This window comes from Amphiura filiformis, chromosome 1 (genome assembly GCF_039555335.1).
Source record: "Amphiura filiformis chromosome 1, Afil_fr2py, whole genome shotgun sequence".
Classification (NCBI taxonomy): domain Eukaryota; kingdom Metazoa; phylum Echinodermata; class Ophiuroidea; order Amphilepidida; family Amphiuridae; genus Amphiura; species Amphiura filiformis.
In genome coordinates, this window is record NC_092628.1 from 72,092,511 (window position 1) to 72,108,015 (window position 15,505).

The 15,505-nt window shown below is 37.5% G+C and overlaps 1 protein-coding gene across 1 annotated transcript in view; it reads left to right on the forward strand.

The window, feature by feature from the left end:
* Nucleotides 1–2,993: 2,993 nt before the first annotated feature.
* Nucleotides 2,994–15,505, forward strand: part of LOC140152783 (clathrin heavy chain 1-like) — a 54,925-nt gene continuing 42,413 nt past the window's right edge. The window contains 1 exon segment of the mRNA XM_072175279.1: nucleotides 2,994–3,188. Within this exon segment, the coding sequence (XP_072031380.1) occupies nucleotides 3,147–3,188 (42 nt within the window). The 5' untranslated portion in view covers nucleotides 2,994–3,146.

Genomic DNA, 15,505 nt, shown 5'->3' on the forward strand with positions numbered 1-15,505 from the left:
GTCGCCGGGCTCGAACCGCAACCTTTCGATTATGAGTCAGTGCCCGTTCCGCTAGGCCACCGTGCTCCCTCTGTCAGGAGTAGATAACAACATACATTGTGTCAATGATGCATACTTTGCCACCAGGGGTAGATATCTACCCCTGATAGCAAAGTACATTGACACTCTGTATGTTGCTATCTACCCCTGATAGCAAAGTATGTATCATTCGCACAATGTATGTTGCTATCTACCCCTGATAGCAAAGTATGTATCATTGGCACAATGTATGTTGCTATCTACCCCTGATAGCAAAGTATGTATCATTGGCACAATGTATGTTGCTATCTACCCCTGATAGCAAAGTATGTATCATTGAAACTCTGTATGTTGCTATATACCCCTGATAGCAAAGTATGTATCATTGACACTCTGTATGTTGCTATCTACCCCTGATAGCAAAGTATGTATCATTGACACTCTGTATGTTGCTATCTACCCCTAGATGGCAAAGTATGTATCATTGGTACAATGTATGTTGCTATCTACCTCTGATAGCACAGTATGCATCATTGGTACAATGTATGTTGCTATCTACCCCTGATAGCAAAGTATGTATCATTGACACTCTGTATGTTGCTATCTACCCCTGATAGCACAGTATGCATCATTGGCACAATGTATGTTGCTATCTACCCCTAGATGGCAAAGTATGTATCATTGGCACAATGTATGTTGCTATCTACCCCTGATAGCACAGTGTGTTTCATTGACACTCTATATGCTGCTATTTACCCCTGATAGCAAAGTATGCGTCATTGGTATCTACCCCTGAATACTTTACAATAGCCACTTGACCAGTGCGTGATACATGCACAGGGCTTATTCTTATTGGCTAAATGCTCTATTGAGCCTGCTTTGTGCCAATGATACATACTTTGCTATCAGGGGTAGCAAAATGCAGAGTATCAAAAAAATGCATACTTTGCTATAGATAGCAACATACAGAGTGTCAAATGCATACTTTGCTATCAGGGGTAGATACATACATTGTGCAAATGATGCATACTTTGCTATCAGGGGTAGGAAGCAACACTGATACATTGTGTCAATGATGCATACTTTGCTATCAGGGGTCAGATAGCAACATACATTGTGCCAATGGTGCATACTTTGCTATCGGGGATAGAGAGTTCCAATGATGCACACTTTGCTATCAGGAGTAGATAGCAACATACATTGTGCCAATGATAGGGCCTACATACTTTGCTATCAGGGGTCAGTGGCGCAAACTTGCTGCAAAAAGTGGAAATTTACGTAATCTTGGGGTTTTTGCATCAAAAGTGGGGGAGGGGCAAGGGCAAATACCCCTTCCCTCCCCCTAGCCCGTAGCGCCGCCACTGTCAGGGGTAGATGATACCATTGTGCCACATATCACTGGGGTAGATAGCAACATACAGAGTGCCAATGATACATCAGTACTTTGCTATCAGCAACAGTGCGAGCTATTGTGACAATGGTGCACAGGCCTACTGAGCTCTACTGTGCTTCGCCAGCGAAGTGGTTACGTAACTCCCTCGTAACTGGATCACACACCTTTTGGAACTGATAGTACATGCCATAGACTTTGTGTTGCGATCACTTCGATCGTGGTGCAGAACTCAAAAGCATGATCACACACCTTTTGGAACTGATGGTACATGCCATTTGTGTTGCGATCATTTCGATCGTGGTGCAGAACTCAAAAGCGTGATCCAGTTGTGACATAGTGATAATCGGATTACATGTAACACTTCGCTGGCGAATAGCAGCATGCGTTGTGCCAAATTATGATGCATCAGGGGTAGATAGCGCTAGTAGCATAGCAGCATACATTGTAATGATACATGTTTTGCTAGTAGCAGCAAAGGATGATGTTGTTGCTATCTACCTGGCAGTGCGGATGTGTTGAGGCAGCTGTTTTGTGTATGCATCTATGCGGCATCTTTAGTAAGGGGCTGGCTATCATTTTCTTCGGAAGGGGGTCCCAAATATTGTGGGGGTCACATGTTGTGGGAAAAATATGGGGTCATAACTTGAATTTTTGACGGGGCGGTATCCCGGGGGGTCACTCCCATTGTGGCCTGTACACCATCCGCGATAATGAAAACACGTAAAAAGGGTAGTTTTTCGTGGGTAGGCACGATACGCGCGTAACGTGTTTAGGGTGTCAAAAACATGAAAAATTGAAAAAAGGGTAGCAAAATTGCAATTGATAATACGCGGAAATGAAATTTAGGGTATGAAATTTGATGCAAGGAAGAAAATCCGTGTTTAGGGTATCGTTTTAGCCAATGGTTAAATCCTTGTTTAGGGTGCTTTTCAAAAGTTGATTATCGCGGATGGTGTACAGGCCACAATGGGAGTGACCCCCCGGGATCGGGACGGTATCCTTTCCAATATAGCCTAGCACTTCGGATGTGAAGGAGCGCATTGTCATTTCTATAATCTGGTCCTAGCTCCACTGTCAGCTCATGGTCTCTATTTTCATCATGTCAGTAGGCTACATCTCACAGCCTATAAAACTGGTCCTGTCTGACTGTTCTGATAGCAATATTTACGCCCTCAATTGGTACCGTTCACCTGAATGACACGATTGAAAATAATTCCTTGGTACACAGTTCATGACTGAACTCAGGCCCTCATTGAACTGCAGTGAAACCCGGAAGTTTAAGCATCGTGACAATTGTCACGCAAATTACATTGACTCATAACTTGTCTATGCAAAGCCAGCATGATGACGAGGTCGAATCGTGGCAAACCGATTTACTGTTTTTTTACACATTTAAAATAGTTCTCTCACTATGGCTAAAGATTTTTATGAAAAGAAGAATGCCCCAAAATGTTTTGCCAGTGAAAATCGGAATGAATTATGACATTTAGGCTATCAATTAAATCATCAATCTTATAGCATATGGAAATATAAATTATGCTAAAATTGAGGGGGCGCAGGAAATTGATTGACTGATAGCCGGAACTACTTATCATCCTCTCTGCTTCATGTCGGCCACAGTGGGCCGCATTTTCTGAGTCACGTTGACTCCAGTGCTCTGAACAACACACTCACCGTAGATAAATCACACGAACTAGGACATATTGTATTAGAGGAAATATCGTAGTAAATCATCATGGCAGCAAATTTGCCGATCCGCTTTCAGGAGCATTTACAGGTAGGTATAAATGAGATGGTTTTCATTGTAGAATCAGTCCCGTGAGCGTGTGTCATACACGCCCTCTCCGGTTAAAATGGCCGCCGACATTGGGTCCAATGCCGGTGTACTAAACTGCAGAAACACCCCTTATTTATATAACACGTGGCATTTGCAGTTCAAAATTAAAGGCCTATTGCAATCTTGTCATTATAAGCATTATTAAGTATCATGTCATGATGTTTAAAATGGATGGTAAATGCATGTGGGGTATTTGGTCTAGTTGAACTTGAAGTTCAATCAGAGACAGAGGACAGTGTGTCTGATTTTCAGCAGGTGAATGATTGGAAGGTATGCAGGACAATCATGACCATTCAAGCATTCACCTGTACATGCCACCCATCCACACAATAAGTCGATGTAATGCAGAATGTAGTAATATAGGCAATCCTTTTTTATGCTGCAGTATATTTTTAACAAAATCATAAACTAACCCCGGGAAACGAACATGTACTGACACTGCAGTCGAACCATCAATCTGTTTTCAGTCGTCTTTTGCATGATCCCTTTTACATGTTTTAAGCGTTAACCCTCACGTTATATGCGCAATGTCAAGCGTGTGCATGAGACCTTGTGCAAAATAATGCACACTGTCAGTGACGCTGGATAGTTAAGAGTACCGGTACGCTTAATTTTGTAAAAGGAAATCTGCAAAACATAAATTTGTTAAAATTTAAATAACTACAGTTTTTGTCAGAGAAGAACGGCAGTTGCTTACATTTTGAGGTGGGGTTCTGTTTCTGATCAACTGAATCAATCGTCTGACAATCATAGCAACAGACCGATAATCTGATTGTGCGTCAAAACGTTGGTCGGCGCAGATCAGCTCCCTTGAACTTGGAAGGAACACAAAGCTCGCGTATGTCGCTCATAACACAGGACGCTTCGCTTCAATCAATCTGAGCAAGGGACTGCCGTTCTTCTCTGAAACACAGTGTAGTTTTGTATTCATTGAGGCTTGGCAGTTGGCACTATGATCCAGAGTACTAATGGTAGGCAGGCTCTCATCACACACTATTGGTGGCGCTATTCGTCCATAGGAAGTGGAATGTGCATATGTACGGTCCAAAAATGGCTTTACTGTGGTACTCAATGGGGAAAATCACTAGTAAAAATGAATTTTTGACAACCAAAACCTAACTTTATGTGATGTTGACTACATATGTTGGACCTTGTTGGTACCATTGGCATAATACTGGATTCATAAACTATCACATAGTGCAATCTATGTTCCACCAAGTCGGCACTTTGTGTGTAAATCAAGACCATCCAAAACATCTTTCTTACAGTAAAGAATAGGAGGTCATCTGGGGTCACATACAGTAGGCCTACAGTAGTGTACATTGTGCATGTGCCTGCTGTCACAACTTCACACACAAAATTTTGGGCAATTTGGTGACACTATTTTTCTATTCTAGAAAACCTGATTGACACCTTATTGTTTAGGTAATTTGATTCTCTTTCCAATGAAAGAACTTTCCGCTAAAAATATTGAACTTCAAAATTTTATGAACATCCTTACTACAAGTAGTACTTATGGACCTTGCAACAAGTTTGCCAAATATTTACGCCTGGTATATTTGTCTCGGATTTTATACAGGAAGTAGAGTCCATGACTATGTCCAAGTTTCGTCACCACACACACACATAGTATACATAATGTAGTCTAGACTTAAATGCACCTGTCATTTGCAATCCCTGCCCCCAGGATCTGGGCAATAGTGGGGACTTAGGGACCGATCGTTATTTACGGCAGGGGGGGGAATGGGTGTTTTGGCAAAAATATCGACAACAAATTTCGTGTTCCCCCTCGCGTCCGCTCAAAATGTTCAAGCGCTCCCCTTGTTTTCCCAATTTTCTCCATTTAAAATTTAACAATCCCCATCCTGGTTCAACTAAAATTTCAGGTTCCCCCCTCAAGACCACACAAAAATTTTGTGTTCCCCCCTAAATTTACCCATTCCCCCCCTGCCAATAACGATCGCTCCCTTAGCTGAGATTTAATTAGGGGGTTCATTCATATTTTCGTGACTAAACGGTTGTTCATACATATTTTCGTGACTAAATTAGGGGTTCATTCATATATTTTCATGACTAAGCGGTTGTTTATGCCCGAGGGCCGCTATGCCCGAGGGCATAAACAACCGCTTAGTCATGAAAAATATATGAATGAACCCTGCTCATACATACCAGAACATTTTGTGCTTCTTATTTCATCAAAATAATAACAAAAATGCCAAGTAACATCATTAAAACCGTAAATTTCCTTCGTTTTTCCCTACCCCGTGATCGCACATCCGGGCCATCGGCATAACGCTGTTTATGCCGGCTCTCGATCAATCACGCGCCGTTACATAGCATGTATGTATGAACGGTTGTTCATACATTTGTGCTATATCGGCGCCACATGATTGGTCGAGAGCCTGGCATAAACAACGTTCATGTCCGACTACAGCGTGACGATTTCGGTATGGAAAAAGGCAGGAAAATCGCGTTTTTAAGAATCTTACACATTATTTTTTGTTATTATTTGATGAAAAACAATCACTGAATGTTTGGGAATGTATGAACGGGGTGCATTCATAGAATTGAGGGCATGATCATTGTTTATGCCTGAGGCGGATCGATCATGCCCTCAATTCTATGAATGAACCCCTAATTTATGCCCGAGGGGCGGGCATTTAAACAACCATTTAGTCATGAAAATACATTTAATGAACCCCGTTCATACCAGAACATTTTGTGATTCTTATTAAAAGAACATCAAAATCAAAATAATAATAATAAAAATTGCAATTATAAGCATTTATATGGCATATCTGTCTTTGTTTAGGATATACAGGGGTAGTGTTGAAATAGGGTCGGTCAGCCGCCATTGGCCTGTAACTTTTGGCCTGGCGGTAACTTTTCTGACTGGCATCTAGTTGCCGGGCACGGCTGGCGGTAACTTTTTAAGGTCAAGCCCGGCGGGCCTGTAACTTTTTGAGGCATATTTCGAACACTGTACAGGGGTGAACTAGCACTCGCGCTAAAGCGCTTCGGTTGAACGCCTCGCGCTCGTTAAGTCTGTGAGGGCCACAGACTGCAGCTGGGGTGAACATAACTGCCAAAAAACTGGTACTTAATTCTTTTGCGCACTGTATGTAAAATGTATGGAAGTCAAAATATTGTTTGTAAAATGAGATGCTTTATCCAAAAACCAAAACTTCCTGTCACTCAGGAATCCTGTTACTGGAAACAGGTTCAAGCCAGGTTCAAGCATGTTCATGTTGGTACTGGTAGTGTACACACTGCACTTGATAAAATTTGTGAAATAATAGTGTAAATCACCGAACTGCAGCTTACCAAAATTGGTATCACAAATGTAGACTGTAAACACAAAACACCGTGCATTTTTTTTTTTTTTTTAGGTCAACCATGAATGATCCTAGCATTTAGGTTTAGGTCCAGGGACACTACAAAACCGAAAAAATAAATAAAATTTTTTTGTTGCAATTTCGGGTACGCGGTTACCCGCCCGAAAAATGCGCTGTGTACCCGGGCACAAAATTACCCCAAAATGCCAGGCGGCAGGCCTAATACATATCACTCATAAAGCGGGAGGGGGGCTTCAAGGGTCTCCTCAAACAAACAAGATAGAGAGACTGGAGAGAAGTGGCAGAAATTCATAAGTGGTAGAAAATAAATAAAGATAACTTGTGAAATGCAATTTTCACCAAAATTGCTGAATTGGTTTTTTTAAGGCACAAATGTCCACATCTGACTTAATTTTTGTAGCATTGGGAAGCTTTAAAAACCCTAGTATTAGTAAAAACAAACATGAACATTTGGCAGCTGTGTACTCTCAGACATGCATGTAGTAAAAGTGCAATAACTTTGTAATTATTCGCGCAAGACATATAAAAGTATACATTTTTATGAAGGCGAGACATCAATAAATCTTAATATAAATACAGATTTGCGGTAAAAACAACAATTTTGAAGAAAATCACAAAAAAGTGAGTTTTTGGCAATATTTGGTAGGTACATCATAACAAAAAAACACTCTTTCCAAAATATTTTATTTTGTTTTTAGCTCAATTTTGAGGCTCCATTCCAAAAACGGTTTTTTTAGTTTTTTGATATTGGCCTTATTTTTTGAGATATTGACCATATAAGGCATCAAAATGAACTTTTTAAAATTCACAAACGCCTATTTGCACAAAATGATGTCTAAAATAGGAAATAGACCAAAATATAAAAAAATGGGAAAACTGTTTCTTGAGTCGATCATGCTTCTTACGATGATCATATTTGCTTACCTATAGATGCTGTATTTATTGAGTTATCGTGTACCTAAATCGTCATTTTACCGAGAAAATGAACATTGCAATAAAGGCCGTAGAAGATTAAAGTGGTCACATTTTGTACTTTCATCGAATCTCACAGGAGAATGCGGCAGTTTTTGTTTTTCTACCTTACATTACATGAACATCTGGTAAATCCATGGCCCCTTGAGAAGTTTGAGCGAAATCTATTCATAACTTGATGTTTAAATCGGGGAAAGAACTTGAAAAAACCCACATTTTATCAGCTAAAACGGAGCCATTTGACCACTAGGTTTTTGTGAAATCAGTGCTTCCATAAGATGCGTATAGATATGTGTAGCGTATTTGTGCGTTAACAAATTGCGCGATACGCAACGCGATGCGTTGTTGCGCGCGTGTAACCTGCTGGTACAACACAGATTTTCTTTCCTTTTCAATTTCAAACACGAGTGGAATAGTGAAATAAAATCCTTCAAATATTGCGTTTGGAGTTTACAAATCTGGATTTTCATTCCTTGTATTTATAAAAAAACATAACAAAGTACAAACATATCAAAAAAACTCAATTTCGCGAAAGAAACAATGTCTAGAGTACACAGCCGCGTTAATAGTTCCCAGAAAGGCAAACTTATTTCAACAGCTTTTGCCCACAGTGATTTATGTAGGCCAAGCTTACAATGCTATGAATGAGTGTTTTATCATTATGTATCATAAATAAAATTTCAAACCTGCAGATGCTGTAAATAGTTCTAGTACATGTTAATTATTTGTAGTCAGCCTACTCAGCCAGCCAATTATCATGATTATGCAACTTGTTGGATTCCCAGGTCCAAATCCAACAAGGTAATTTGGGCATGCTGAATCTATAAATCATGAATACCAAAAATAGTGTTGATGTTTTGACCCTCAAAATGACCCCTAAAATGACCCCATAGGGTTATATACTAAAGTCTGCACAAAAAGAAACTCAGCTGTTATAAATACGCCTATGGCCATGCGTTTTGAGTTGGGCCGGTAATGCGTTACATGTTTTCGCGAGATGAAAATTGCATGTTTTTCGTTTAGATACGAATATATCTTTCACATAATACCCAACATATAAAAAAGTATACATTTTCTGGCTGCAAATGAACCAAGGAATCCAAAAATGCACTTTAAAATGACATAGGTGTAACACTAAGGAGTTATGAAACTGAAAATACCAAGTATTTTAGGGAAAAAATGTAAAATTTGACAAATTAAAAAAAAAGTTAGCTTCACCCCACATATTTAAAAGTTCCATATTTGAATTCCTCTCAGTCAGAGCTTTAAATACATTACATCATAGGGTTCAATAAAATTAAAATGATTTTGCGCCAGCCTCTTTCAAGGCATATTTTCCCATTGACTTCAATGTGTAACCCGAACGGAAAATAAAATATGCAAAATTGCTTCTCAAAGCAAATTAAATTACCTGGAATATGATTGTATGGTGTTATAGTATGCAGTTTAAAGTGAATTGTAAAAATGTGAAAAAAGAAATGGACCTCTTGCATCATATGACCCCTGGGGTCACTTTTATTAAATTTGCTCCTCCTGATCCTCCTCCACCCGCACATTATGCTAATTAGATGCAAATTATTCAAATGTTAATAACTTTTTACAACTTTTTTAAGGTTTATTGTATTGGTCTCATCACAAGCTTTAATTTGACACCAAATATAACTACATAGGCTGCATATTAACTGAGAAAATTAAAAAGATGAACCCTAAAATGTCGCGCGCATGTAACATCTCCACCTATTTACTGGCCCAACTCAAAACGCATGGCGCTATAGATTCAGAACTATGAATTGTTTTCACAATATTTCAACATAGTGAGAAGGATGATTTATTTACACGCATTTTGATACCCCATTTGTCCAATGCCGTTCGGTTCAATATTGACAACACAGCAGAGCTTTTAAAGAAAAATGCCCAAATTTAAAAGTTGCAGTTTACAGCCATCAATGGTTATTACACAAGCATGTGGCATGTAAAATCCGCCATTATCTTCGCGCTTAACTTCAAATCAATACAAATAGCTGCAACTTTTAAATTCGGGTATTCTTCTTTCAAAACGTTGCTTGGTTCTTAATATTGAACAAAATTGAACAAATGGGGTATCAAACTGCGCGTAAATAAATCCTCCTCCTTTTTATGTTAAAATATTGTGTAAACAAATATTAGTTCTGAAGCTATAGGCGTATTTATAACAGCTAAGTTTCTTTTTGTGCAGACTTTACATTGTAATTGTAGGTCTGCTAAGAATACACTATTGCGTTTGATGCGCACATTGCATATTTTGGCTCCAAATGTATAAATGTATAAAATTTTTGACATTTGGGGGAAAAAAACATTTTGAAAATTTAAATTTCTAATTTTATTTTTAATTTGTATTTATTTATTTATTTTGTTGTTGTTGTTGTTGTTGTTGTTGTTGTTGTTGTTGTTGTTGTTGTTGTTGCGGATTTGGAGAGTCCCTTGACATAGGCCAAGTGCTGCAATCATTTGTGGTTGATTTTTTTTTTAATTAAAGAAAAATCACCAAAAAGTTGCAATTTTGTATCCAAAAGGGGCAGATGTAATTATAACTTATGGTCACTTCAGAATCTATAAAAGATACAGAAATGTGTACAAAACCAATGCACTTTTCTATCTTGAATAGATTATGAAGTGAACACAAGTTAGAATATAGGCCCCTTTTGGATACAAAATGTTTTTGGCAATTGTCCCCCAATTTTTTAATAAACATTTTGACACTTCTTTTGTCAAAATTTTATATTTTTGACCCCCATAGAGCCACAACATGTGACCTTTGATCTTTTTGGTAATAACTTTACAGTCCTAGATAGTAGATAGATCAAACTATACATTTTTAGAAACCGTATGATACATTCTAAGTATGATTTTCAACACAATTTGAGCAAATTTGATCCTGTACAAAGTGGAATGACCTTAACCTGTCAATAGCTACTCCAGTTCAACTGCTATCATGCATTTTTGTGTAACCAATCATGTCACTACATTGTACGGTTACATACAAGTTGGTAACAGTGTAGCCCCCTCGCCCACTATTTGATGTGCCTCTAATAATTTGAGCTCATCCTTGAACTTCAAACATATTTTACTTGTCTTGACCTAAATTGCAATGCAGAAGTAGTCAAAATTTCAGCATTAAGGCTTATAGTTTGCATTACCCTCTTGCTCAAGTCACTCCTACATGTACATGTATTTTGACCTGAACTTATTATTTTACATGTAAGCTTACAAATGTCCTTCATTTTCTAGTCTACAAAATAAACCTGTACAATACAGGATAGATCTAAGCTCTTCCTGATTACTTTGGAGGGCTGTTACAGAACAGGTCATTCCAATTCTGTTAGAGGTGTATCATAGGTCAAACCTTGCTTTAAAGTAGCCTGCAACCAAACCACAGAGATATCATTAGACCCTGGGATTTGATGAGCCATTGATAAGATATTTCAATGCCTTGAAATAAAAGTAAATGGGAAGTGATTTGGAAGATGGCCCGGCATTTCTGGTTCCTGTTTGGCTTCCACTTTACAACCCTATTGTCTCAGTGCCATTCATAAAAGTAACATGTACCATTTTTCTTTCGGCTTAATAAAAATTTATATCTTGCACTTGGCAGCTACATGTACATCAATGAATAGCAGGTTGTTAGAATACTGGTTTTTGAAAATTTCTTAATATTTTTGTTTAATTTTTCATTGCTGCCTGCAACAAAAGTTGCAAATGACTTTTTTATGTGTTTTAAAATAAAAATTTAGGGAGAATATTTACAGGTCCTTTGGAGGGAAATAAATAAAGAATTTGCAAGCATTTTTGCACTTTTGAGTTTGGTATCAAAGTCCATCCTGCAGAATAATACATTGAATACTGAATAGATTGATATGGTCCAGAATTTCAATTGATCAAATATGTTCATATAATGTAGGCGGTAAAACATTGAATGAAAAAAGTCCTCATTGACACATGAATGGTCTTTGATATAGTATTACGTGGATGAATTTTAGATTGTTAGAAATAATCTGTAATGTTTTGTTGTGACTCACTAGGTGGAAGTAGGTCTAGGTACATACGTACATCTGGTACAATTCAGCCTACCATTTGATCTCTACTGCGCACAAAAAGTATCCGAACAAAAGCAATTTCTTAAGGGGGTACTACACCCCTGGCTAATTTTGTGCCTATTTTTGCATTTTTCTCACAAATTAAAGCGCATTGGTGACAAGTAATGTATGTATATTATAGGGGCAAGGACTACAACTACTGCACTGGATTTTTTTTTCAGCACAGACAACAGTTGTGGAGTTACAGTCAAAAATGAGGGAAAACCAATATTTGATCAATAAATCAATAAGGCCGTGTGTTTTGAACTCGCCACCCTTAGCGTTACATCACAAATATTATGAATTTTTACACCAATCAAGTTTCAAATTAGAATATCTACACAACTATCAACCCTAAACTAGCAAAAGTATACATTTTTGAAAAGCTGAAGGCATAAGCAATTCAAATATACACATTTCAACTCATTGTACAGGGTGACCTTGAAGTTATACAGGGTGGAATAAAAAAATTCCAAATAAAAAATGGGTCACTTCATGCATTGCTTATTACTAACTTGCAGTTATAAACTGAAAGTAAACAACATTGATTTGGTTAGAGGTTAGGGGGATCCTACTGACTGGGGAAGAAAAAAAATCACAGCTGTTTGGTAATCTCAGAATACAGGGTGTCCCAAAATATGTTCAAATTTTTTTACAATTCAACATATTTTGAACTGAAACATTTTACCCCTAACCCATACAGAAAAAGTAAGTCCATATTTAGATTCCTCATCAAATTTCCTCTCAGAAAATGTATACTTTGACTATGATAGGATAAACTTATTAAATATTTACAGCAACTTTTAGATTTTTAAGACATCCGCATTGCTTACTACAGTGTTTAATATGAAAACGGGTAGTTTTGTAACGTAAAAGTTTGTATTTTATAGACTAAACACATCATAAAGAGTTCAAAATGATTAAAAACAATTAGCATAATTAATAACCTTTCACAAGAGCTATTAACCATGCCTGTAGCCCATATGGATGCAAAGATATGATCAGTTGATTCAACGTGCACACACAAAATCTATATTTCTCATAGACTTTGTACATACCGCCACCGCCACAACCGCCACCGCCACAACAACCACCTCGGCCATTCTGAACTCAAAAAATTATAACTCCACTATCTTAGCTGATAAACAATTCTCCTTTGCAGGTCTGTTAGGTCACTCATTTAGCTACAAAATGACACCAAACACACTACAATACCTTTTGTTTAAGCAGAGATATAACAATTTGAACGAGTCTCGATTTGGAAAAGCGTAACAAAACCACCATTTTTGGGTGGCGAGTTCAAAACGCGTGGCCATAACTACTTGTCTTGAGTTGCTGAATTTTCAGTGCAGTAGTTGTAGTCATTGCCCCTATAATATACATATCTTACTTGTCACCAATGCACTGTAATTTTTGAGAAAAATGTAAAAATAGGCACAAAATTGGCCAAGGGTGTAGTACCCCCTTAAAGACACTAAATCTAAATTACAAAATAAAGTGATAAGAGGTTGAATTTCAAATGTGACAAATTTGGATATTTCCTCTTTCAGGGCGATTTCTGCTGCCTGTTGTTACGGGGCAGCTTGACTCCACTGTGTTCAATATCTGTGTGTTTTGAGGGAAAAGTCAATGTAAACTTGTGACATTTTTTGAAAAGTTCTCTAAATTCAAATTGCTGTAGGTTGGTGAAATAAAGTTGTACATTGTGCCGAATGAGGTATCAATATGCAGAACAAATTTCTCCATCCATTGATTTTGTCATTTGGTTTTAGTGTTTTTAAGAAATGTCTTTTGTTCAATTGTTGTCAGTAATTTTGTGTGCAGTACATGTATGATGTCCCTGTATACAATATCCAGCCATGGAGAGTTTTGATTTATTTGGTAAATATGTTCAAAATTCAAGTTTTGAAACATAAATATTTTATGAAACAAGAATACAGTCATTCCAAATATTTTTAGAAAAAAGATAACTCATCAAAAATACTCAAAATGCTAGTCACCATCTTCAGATAAAATATGTAGAAGTGTTTCAGGCTTACACCACAGATTCTGGAAGGAGAATCTAGATGCTTATACACATAGCACCGAGTACATGTTGTATACATGGAGGGAAATTTGCCAACTATGGTGGATCTTGTGTTAGTGGCCTTAGGGATTGTTAAAACCTGGGGAGTTCCAAGAGCATCATCGCATTATAAACACATGATATCATTGCTGGCAAATTGCCCTTGGACAAGGTGTGTTTGACTTTGATGTCATTGTCAGATGACAGGTATGCAAACTTCTTGGAATTTTGGAGTATGTAGATACAAATTTAATATCACAAGATCAGTTAAGAGTACTACATGTACATGTGGCAGGTTAAAGATATGACCTGATTATAGTGATTAATAGCCTCATCCCTTGCTTAAAATACAAAACGCAGACTTGGGTCTCAGTTGGTAGCTCATATTTTCCCCATAGCCTCAGTGATTTTTTAGGTCTGAAATACATTTTGTTGAAGCAACATTAACAAAAACATAGTACATTGTAGTTTGATGGTTAGCACAGAAGTTGTATCGCTCTATCCACTAGGGCTGTTGTCGAGTAAGTACTTTCATTGTCGACAATTGTCAAATCTCAAGATCCGACGTCGACAAAGCAATACGTCAATAAAGTCAAATATCCCATATATGCAGCATCAGAATATTGGGATAGTAATGGAAAGATGATCTGCACCACTTGATAAATAATGACTTGTGTTTTGTCAATAATTGGTTCATGCTTGTGGACAATCGGGAAAATTGCTTTGTCAATAACAGCCGTGTCGATGACAGCCCTACTAATATCCACTGTGAGATACATATTTTGCTTCCCTAAACCAAATGGCAGGAGCAATAAAATTATTTAACTCAACACTTATAAGAATGTTTGGATGAGGTACAAAACATCATTGTGTTACAATCAAACCACCAATCTTTCTAAAAGCAGTGTTATCACAAACAGTAATGTGAAAAGCAATGCTACACTTTCCCCCCTCCCCTCATACCACATGTTTCATTTTATTTCAGAGATTTTGTTGTTCTGGCCATTTGTTTGTAGCTTCCAATAGTCGTATTACGTAATTGAGATAATCTAAAATATATTCTCTGTGCACAAATCAACAATACGATTTGTACACTTTGCTGCATTATGGCATCTTAATGCATAACAGTTGCTTGTACGTTGAAATTGCATTGCCTCTAGGGTGAGCTTGTGATGCTGCTACACTGGCTTATGACGTAGTTGCCTGCCTGCCAGTGATGTCAAATACTAAATATTGTTCTCTAGCTGTGTACAATGACCTGCCCGTACAGTTAAATATTGGCATGTGTGTGGGTGTGGGTGGGGGTGTGTGTGTGTATAGATGGTGCATGCTATTTTCATGGACAATTCATGAATGAAATGTTAATCAATTAATTTTAAATTTATGGCCATCCTCTCCATAGATTGCATTAAAATTGGAAAAAAATAAGGTTGCTTATAAGCAGTGAGTTAATTCATACATGTAGCAGATTTGAAGTACATATTGCATCAGTGTACAGAACTCATTTTGCCAAATACTAATGTAGTGGTAACATTGGATTGGATAATAGTAGGACTTACTGAAATTGATCATTACTAAATAGACACAATAAATTTAGTTACTGTAATTAAATAAAATTCAAGTAATTTTCTGTTGCTCAACTAAACTACAAATGTTTTTTGTACAAGCTTAATCTTTTCCAGATACATTGCAGTCATGTAGCCTACATGTTACAGTACTAGTACTAAGTGAATAATAATTGTCAAATGAATT